The 8,800-nt window shown below is 39.0% G+C and overlaps 1 protein-coding gene across 1 annotated transcript in view; it reads left to right on the forward strand.

Moving 5' to 3' along the window:
* LOC127879355 (CUB and sushi domain-containing protein 3-like) overlaps nucleotides 1–6,947 on the forward strand; it is an 83,028-nt gene extending 76,081 nt beyond the window's left edge. The window contains exons 57-61 of the mRNA XM_052426130.1: nucleotides 446–604; nucleotides 2,682–2,849; nucleotides 3,625–3,795; nucleotides 4,830–5,003; nucleotides 5,228–6,947. Coding sequence (XP_052282090.1) covers nucleotides 446–604; nucleotides 2,682–2,849; nucleotides 3,625–3,795; nucleotides 4,830–5,003; nucleotides 5,228–5,943 — 1,388 coding nt within the window. The 3' untranslated portion in view covers nucleotides 5,944–6,947. The remainder of the gene's footprint in view (nucleotides 1–445; nucleotides 605–2,681; nucleotides 2,850–3,624; nucleotides 3,796–4,829; nucleotides 5,004–5,227) is intronic.
* The last annotated feature ends 1,853 nt before the right edge of the window (nucleotides 6,948–8,800 follow it).

Here is an 8,800-nt window from a genome sequence, read left to right on the forward strand (position 1 = left end):
TCACAATTACATGTATAATACTAACTACATGTATAGTTTTACATTTTTCCAAGTGCTTACCAGTATTTTGTCTAATTGTCGTACTGCATTTGTTTCAACTAACAAATCATCACTTAACTGAACTAAAGTGCAGGACTTAAATGTTTAAATGGACCTTTAAAATTCATTTTAATTATTTAATTATACCATTTACACTGTTTCTCATAAACAGTATAACCTCATAATGTATTGTTTAAGACTGTACATGCTTTAATTTATTAATTTGTATTCTGTTTAAAATATCTTTCTATATAATCTGCAGTGAACATTATTTACACTTATTCATTTCTGAACTAAGGTCACTCAATAATAATAATCTGTGCTAATTTTCTTTGTAAATAATGTTCAATGAACATTATTTTCACTTTTTAAATCCTTCATGAAAGTTCACAAAATTTTCTTGTAGAATGTGAGCCACCTGCCGAGCCAGCCCACGGAAGCATGTCAATTACAGGAGGCCTATCAGCAGCGTACAGATGTAACGTGGGATACACACTGCTTGGACCTGCCATTAGGACTTGTAGAGCAGACGGTACAGGGTGGTCTGGCAATGAACCCAGTTGTGGTATGTATGTTAGACTGCTGATCAATGATAAGATGAAATGTGAACAATTATTGTTTTGTGGTTTTTGATTTTTCATCAAGTAACAGATTGCGTAAGTGTATAGCAATCTATTATAATACAAAAAGTGTAAATGTAATGAAACATAAAAGTGTGATTTTTTTCACAAAAGAATTGAGCCACAGTCTGGGAAACTGGGCTTAAACAAGACTTCAAAGGCTAATCAGGGACAACACTTCTCAAACCGGGCTTAAACAAGATTTCAAAGGCTAATCAGGGACAACACTTCTCAAACTGGGCTTAAACAAGACTTCAAAGGTTAATCAGGGACAACACTTCTCAAACCGGGCTTAAACAAGATTTCAAAGGCTAATCAGGGACAACACTTCTCAAACCGGGCTTAAACAAGACTTCAAAGGTTAATCAGGGACAACACTTCTCAAACTGGGCTCAAACAAGACTTCAAAGGCTAATCAGGGACAACACTTATTAAACCGGGCTTAAACAAGACAAGAAGGTTAATCAGGGACGACACTTCCCACTTTTATGGAATTTTTCATTGAAAGAAGTCTCTTCTTAATGAAAATCTCGTGTAGGCAGAATATGCCCTCCCTGATTAACCTGCACAGTGTAGGCAGAATATGCCCTCCCTGATAAGCCTGCACAGTGTAGGCAGAATATGCCCTCCCTGATTAGGCTGCACAGTGTAGGCAGAATATGCCCTCCCTGATAAGCCTGCACAGTGTAGGCAGAATATGCCCTCCCTGATTAGGCTGCACAGTGTAGGCAGAATATGCCCTCCCTGATAAGCCTGCACAGTGTAGGCAGAATATGCCCTCCCTGATTAGGCTGCACAGTGTAGGCAGAATATGCCCTCCCTGATTAGGCTGCACAGTGTAGGCAGAATATGCCCTCCCTGATTAGGCTGCACAGTGTAGGCAGAATATGCCCTCCCTGATTAGCCTGCACAGTGTAGGCAGAATATGCCCTCCCTGATTAGGCTGCACAGTGTAGGCAGAATATGCCCTCCCTGATGAGGCTGCACAGTGTAGGCAGAATATGCCCTCCCTGATTAGGCTGCACAGTGTAGGCAGAATATGCCCTCCCTGATAAGCCTGCACAGTGTAGGCAGAATATGCCCTCCCTGATTAGCCTGCACAGTGCAGGCAGAATATGCCCTCCCTGATTAGCCTGCACAGTGTAGGCAGAATATGCCCTCCCTGATTAGGCTGCACAGTGTAGGCAGAATATGCCCATCCTGATAAGCCTGCACAGTGTAGGCAGAATATGCCCTCCCTGATTAGGCTGCACAGTGTAGGCAGAATATGCCCTCCCTGATTAGCCTGCACAGTGTAGGCAGAATATGCCCTCCCTGATTAGGCTGCACAGTGTAGGCAGAATATGCCCTCCCTGATTAGGCTGCACAGTGTAGGCAGAATATGCCCTCCCTGATTAGGCTGCACAGTGTAGGCAGAATATGCCCTCCCTGATAAGCCTGCACAGTGTAGGCAGAATATGCCCTCCCTGATTAGCCTGCACAGTGCAGGCAGAATATGCCCTCCCTGATTAGCCTGCACAGTGTAGGCAGAATATGCCCTCCCTGATTAGGCTGCACAGTGTAGGCAGAATATGCCCATCCTGATAAGCCTGCACAGTGTAGGCAGAATATGCCCTCCCTGATTAGGCTGCACAGTGTAGGCAGAATATGCCCTCCCTGATTAGCCTGCACAGTGTAGGCAGAATATGCCCTCCCTGATTAGGCTGCACAGTGTAGGCAGAATATGCCCTCCCTGATAAGCCTGCACAGTGTAGGCAGAATATGCCCTCCCTGATTAGGCTGCACAGTGTAGGCAGAATATGCCCTCCCTGATTAGCCTGCACAGTGTAGGCAGAATATGCCCTCCCTGAATAGCCTGCACAGGCTAATCTGCATTAAAACTGAACGCACAGGAATTACGACAGTTTTCCAAAAGCTTATCTCAATTAATTGTGAAACAAAACATATAACTGTTCAGATTTGACAGTAATAGCTACTAAATTATGTCATTTTATCATTTAACACTTTTGTATTTCCCTTTAGAACAATGTGATGACATAAAAGCTGGTCCAAACCAAAACCTCACCCTGGTAACAGATGGACATGCAAGCCAGGCAGTATTCCAGTGTGACCCGGGCTTCTCATTGTCCCATAGCAACAATGTCACATGTCATGGCGATGGCACGTGGGATGGACCTCAACCTGTTTGTGGTATATCACTCAACCTTGTGTAATTTGTATATCACTCAACTTTGTGTACAATTTATAATATTTTATATTACACGATATTGTTTTCATTAATCCTTAAAATGTGCCCCTTATTTGAATTAGTTCTTTTGGTGTTTATTGCAGTCTTTTACATTTAATACAGGTTACAAACATGAATTTGTACACTTCAAAAATATTTAAATACCTCAATTCAAATAATGATTTGTGCTAACAATTTTTTTTTAAGTTCTCAAGCTGAGACAAGGAGCTGCACCCTGCTCCTTTAAGCTCATTATTGCTGTGTTTGTTCTGAACAATAGAAAATGTTAAATATCTTTTAGATATCATGTTTTTGCACCTTTTTCTGGTTTATGGTATTAAACTTTATTTCGAAATAAAAAAACCTACATGACCTTTTTTCCATTATGATAAGGATTACATATGGCCTTTCTCTGTGAAAAAGGGGTTAAATGCATGTGCATAGTGTCGTCCCAGATAAGCCAGTGCAGTCTGCACATGTTAATCATGGACAACACTTTCTGCTTTGATGATATCATTTGTTTAAAGACAGTCTCTTCTTACCGAAAATCAAGTTAAGGTTGAAAGTGTTGTCCCTGATTAGTCTGGGCGCACTGCACAGGCAAATCTGGGACGACACTTTACGCACATGCATTAAACCCCCTTTTTACGGAGCTTGGCCAATAAATTTTGACCCCGTTTGACCAAACGATTCTAAATGTCTCCATACGTTTGTCATCCATACAACTTCTCATTTTAGTGCGTTGCCCATCTATGAGCACCAGTTCAGGCCTGTCCTACGTTGTGTCTGCCACTGCCGGGGGCCAGTCTGTGGCCTCGTTCCGGTGTGCAGACGGCTACTCCATAGAGGGCGCCCTACAGGTCACATGTCTGCGCAATGGCACTTGGGACACTAAGCAGCCAACCTGTGGTAATACTCTATGAGAACCAAGCTCTGGTAATACAGGGTTCAATGCATGTGTATAGTGTCGTCCCAGAATAGCCTATGCAGACTTGCCGCTTTCACTGAATCTTCTGACTGCACAAGCTAACCTGGGACGACAACACTTTACACTTATGCATTAAGACCTGTTTTTTCAGAGCAAGGCTCACTTATTTTTAGGATCAACTATTTTCTTGTTGAGAAACCAAGCGTTTTGTATTTTTTGTGAGGGGTTCTTGGCAAATGGAATTGATTGGAATAAACTTGAGCACAATGATAACAATTCAGTCATTATGTAATTATCTTGTGAACAAAAAAATGTGGCAACATTAACAATTTGCTTGTGTTTTGGCTCACCTGAGCATATTGATCCTAATCTCGACATGTTAATGGTGTTTGGCTTTTGTGTCATGCATTGTCACATTTTAGCTTGAAAACACACCAGAATATACATGTTTTACCAAACAACAAGAATTTAGGCCAGACATTTGTCTATATGATTATCTCTACTAAATTTGAAAATCATTCCACTCAATTTAAAAACATGGTTGCCAGGGGCAGGGTATTTGTTTCTTAATTGACTATTGGAAAATGATATGAACACATTTATGACCCAATCAACCTAATACTAGTCACAATATTTTGTATGAATTACTACTACATCAACTTAGTTTGAATAGTTTTACTTAAAGCAATAGTGTTGTTGTTGTTGTTTTTTTGGAGGACTGAGGGTGACCACAGAACAGGTCTCAAAAATAATTGCTGCTTTTTTTACAATTATGACCTTGACCTTTGGTTTAAAGTATTCCACCATCAACATATGTATCAACTTCTAATAAAAAACATTAATGTAGCTCCTTTTAAGTAAAAGTTCTTATAATTCCTTATATGAGCGACATAAGGCCTTCTTGGCCCATTTGTTTTATTGGATTCTATTGTCAATCTGAATTATTTTTTGTTGATTACACTCTGTAATAGTTTTATAAATTAAGTTGCTCATGAGCTAATCTTGTTCATTCCAGGGCAGTCCTTTGGTCTTACCTCGGGAGGGGGAGAGTGCAGCAACTCAACTGTCACTGCTCTGATAGTAGTCTTCGTCCTGGTTGTCATAGTTGCAGTCGCCCTGGGTTACCTAGCCTGGAGGTACTGGAGGAAGTACAAGACAGAGAATACTCGCACTATCACTTATTCCCAAAGTAAGAAGTTTTCTTATGTGTTACTATTTTGCTGCTATTTTTGCAGTCATTCACATGTCATTTTTTTAAAGATCCAAACTAATTCTTACATGTGACAAGTCTCATTGAGCATAAGCTTGTGTGTTTCTTCAAGTTTCTAGACAGTTTTGAAGGATTTAAGTACAGCTTTATGTTTAACTCTAAGATTAATAAACTAGTAATTATGTTGAACTATTTATCTTCAGGGCAGCCTATTAAAACTAGTCCAGAAGGGCATTATATGTTCGATGACCTTGACATGAAAATACCAGACATGCAACCCCCTCGAGGTCACCAGCGCCACATAACTGAGCTAGGCAGTATACCAGAATTGACATCTCCACCTTTGTTTTCTGGTCGCCACATCACGTTAGGTGGCATGGTTTCACCTTCAATGGGTCCAGTTACCACTAGAGACATTGAAATCCAAAAACATCCAAAAAGCAGTTATTCTCAAGGAAGTGGATCAAATGATAGTTTTAGTACTTCAACATTTGAATCATTTTTACCTGTACCAAAGGAAAGAAAGAAACACGGCCTTCATAGTCCCACTAATAGAAAACCTCCAGAAGGCAGTGAAAATGAAAGTGGCATTAACTCGCCAGCAGAAACATTACAGGCATCTTCTCAATTAGATCGTCTAACCTTACCTGAACAAATACTCACACCAAGAAATCCTGAAGAATTGAAAGCAGCAGCATCAGCAAAGAAGTCGAGACAAAGAAGAAATTCATCTAAAGGTGGTGAGACAGAAAAGGAGAGGAAACAAAGGAAAAAGAGTGACCTGATTGATAAGGACAAAGACTTTCTGAGGGTGATAAAGGGGGACCGATCAAGCTCCCCTATGGCCCCTCGTACCCCCTCACCCTACAAGATAAGTGGTACTAGCCAGGACTACGAGGTGGACGAAATGGATGCTTAAATGAGTCACGTTCTGGGAAAACTAGGCTAAATGCATGTGTGTAAAGTGTTATCCAAAATTAGGCTGTGCAGACAACACTTTTCATCTAATCTAGATTTTCGTTAAAAAGAAACATATTTTATTCAAAATAATCCACACAAGTGAAAAGTATCGTCTCTAATTAGCCAATGCAGACTGCACACGCTTCTCTGGGATGGCGCTTTACGCACATGCATTAAGCCTAGTTTTCGGTTTTATTTTGGAACATTGCTCATAGAACTGCATGCATTGGGTAAAACTAAAGCAGCCATGTCTTTTTTATTTTTATTATGAATTTTACGTTTAATATTTAAAGTTAGTAAATAATGCAAAGAGTTTCATATTTTACAATGTATTAAAAGTATGAATTATATTCAGATACCCAGAAAATGTTATCTTTAAGTTTTGACTTAAAAGGTTTGTGAATACAAGCCTTGTGTGATTTTGAGATCAGAGGGTTAGGGTAAGGGCTAAGGGCCTGTGCTCATGGGGGATATTGTGTTCACCATATGTCGGGCATCAAGCCTGGTATGGTGTGCCAAGTCAATTGTTAGCTTGTTAACAATCAAGAGGCAACATTTTTATCAAGCTTGAAGAAAATTAATCAGTCATAACGTTTTTGTTGAGAATATCTAAGCCAACTTCCGGTTTGGGTAAAAGGTAGTCAAAAAGTTGATCCCAAGGTTTTTAAAATGATTATATTCATGCAGACTGACACGAGAAATTCATGACTTACCAGACATCCAACCAAAGTTCGCCCATCAAATGGAACTGGAGTTTTGTTTTGATAATGGTGTTATTATTTTACATTGTGTGTGTGTGTGTATACATAAACAGCAAATGTCTATGTTGAACTAAATTAAACTCATAATCAGGGTAGATTCAACATATATTGAAATTATACATTAACATTGTATTGAAAACTTTAATAAAATTTATTATTTGGTGTTCAATTCCAAATTTAAAAGTTAGTTTAAATGTCAAGTTATTATGAGTTTGCGTTGATGTTTTTGTCACTCATAATATGATACAATTTTACCTGTTATTGTATTGTTGTTTTGTTTGATAATAATTTTATTTATAATGAATTTATTTGTATGTAGTCCCTGTTATATTGGTTTGACATGTTGTACAACGCATTATTTAAATAAAATACCAAGTTTTAATAATTGAATTGCAATTAAATCTTCAAAAGTGAGAACCATGCGTTACAATTGGAGCCGGTCTTAGGGTTAGGGAAAACCGGGCTTACTGTTTATGCATCAAGTGTCATCTCAGATAAGCCTCCGCATAGACTTGATTTTCGTTTCGAAGATACTTCCTTTAAACAAAATGTTCCATTAAGGCGGAAAATATCGATCCAAATATCCTGTGTCGACAGCACAGGCTAATCTGGGACGATAATTTATGCATTTGCATTAAGCACGGTTTTCACAGATCGCTGCTCAGTTACATAACTAGCGGTTAGTGAGAGGAGACTACCTGTAAACGATGACCAGATCATGGTCTATACGTCTTAATGAAACTGTGTGTGTACTTATAATGACGTGTTAACCGTGAAATAACTTTTTTGGCCTGTGGTTTCTGGAAGATGACCGACACGTAATTGTTTATGAATGTAAACTTCAAGTGTGTATGCACGATTATGTTCAACTTTAATGTCGTTACCAGTTGTTACACGGGTGCAGGATCACGTGACTTTATGGGGTTCACATGTTTATGGATGTAAACACACCGGTAAGTGGTGCTTTTTTACAAACAATTTTCTGAACTTCAACTTTCTAACGCATTTCCAGTAGTGGATAAGACAGTTTTTATGCGAATTATGGCAATGTAAAAAACAACATTAGAATTACTTAATTTAAAATAAGCCTGTGTTCTTGGCTGAAATTCGATGTTTACAACATTCATTTACACGGTTATGCTGCACGCGTTGTGAAATTTTGGCACCGATTTCAGACGTATTCAATAATGTATTCTTAAATCTTGAGATATCGGCACAAACTGCAAGAAAAAGCACTAAAGAGTTTTGCAATTATATTTCACTAACTTGCAAAAATAAAGTTCTTAATGGTGTGTGTTCAATCTGTCCAGTCCGTGTGTACTCATCTGTGAATTCCGTTGATCCTGCACCATGATTACTGTTTGGCTGGCTTGAAGCACGCCAACATGTAATAATGGCACATGTATGCTTTAATTCCCTTGGCCGACAAAGAAGGAGCGGCAATAAAACCAAGTTCGTAAACACCAGAGCGACAACACGATACATAAATATCTCATTATTTTGCCCATTTGCTGGAATCTTGGCGTTTCTGATTTGTTGTTCTGGATGTCGTTATGCCAGGTAAGAATGGCATCATAAAGGAAACACTCTCAAACGATGAATATACGCACCGATGCGAAAACTCTAATATTGGATTTTTTTTCGTATTGGCGGATTTGAAAGGCGCGCTCAATGACACGACATTGTTGTATCGGCGGGCTTGTTTTGTACGTGTCATGTCGCCCTCCAAAACCATAAACACGCCAGAACCATTGAACGTATACACACCGGTCACTAACGCGAAAGGAATTGTGGGTAGCACTTCTTATACGAGTGAAAAGTGAAAGCGAAAGTAGGTCAGGTAATCGTGCTTCTGATAATCACTATCAGTCCTAATAGAGATTCAAAATCACATTTAAACATAATTAATTAACATTTCTTTAAACAGCATTCCGTTTTAAACACACAATAAAGAACGATTTTGCTTTCATTATTAACATTTTCATTCCTACGCAGATCTACTTTGATGTAAGCATAATTCCCCAAACCAGGGGAATGTGATGCGTCTTAGTTTAG

The sequence above is a fragment of the Dreissena polymorpha genome, chromosome 4, assembly GCF_020536995.1.
Source record: "Dreissena polymorpha isolate Duluth1 chromosome 4, UMN_Dpol_1.0, whole genome shotgun sequence".
In the NCBI taxonomy this organism is placed as follows: Eukaryota; Metazoa; Mollusca; class Bivalvia; order Myida; family Dreissenidae; genus Dreissena; species Dreissena polymorpha.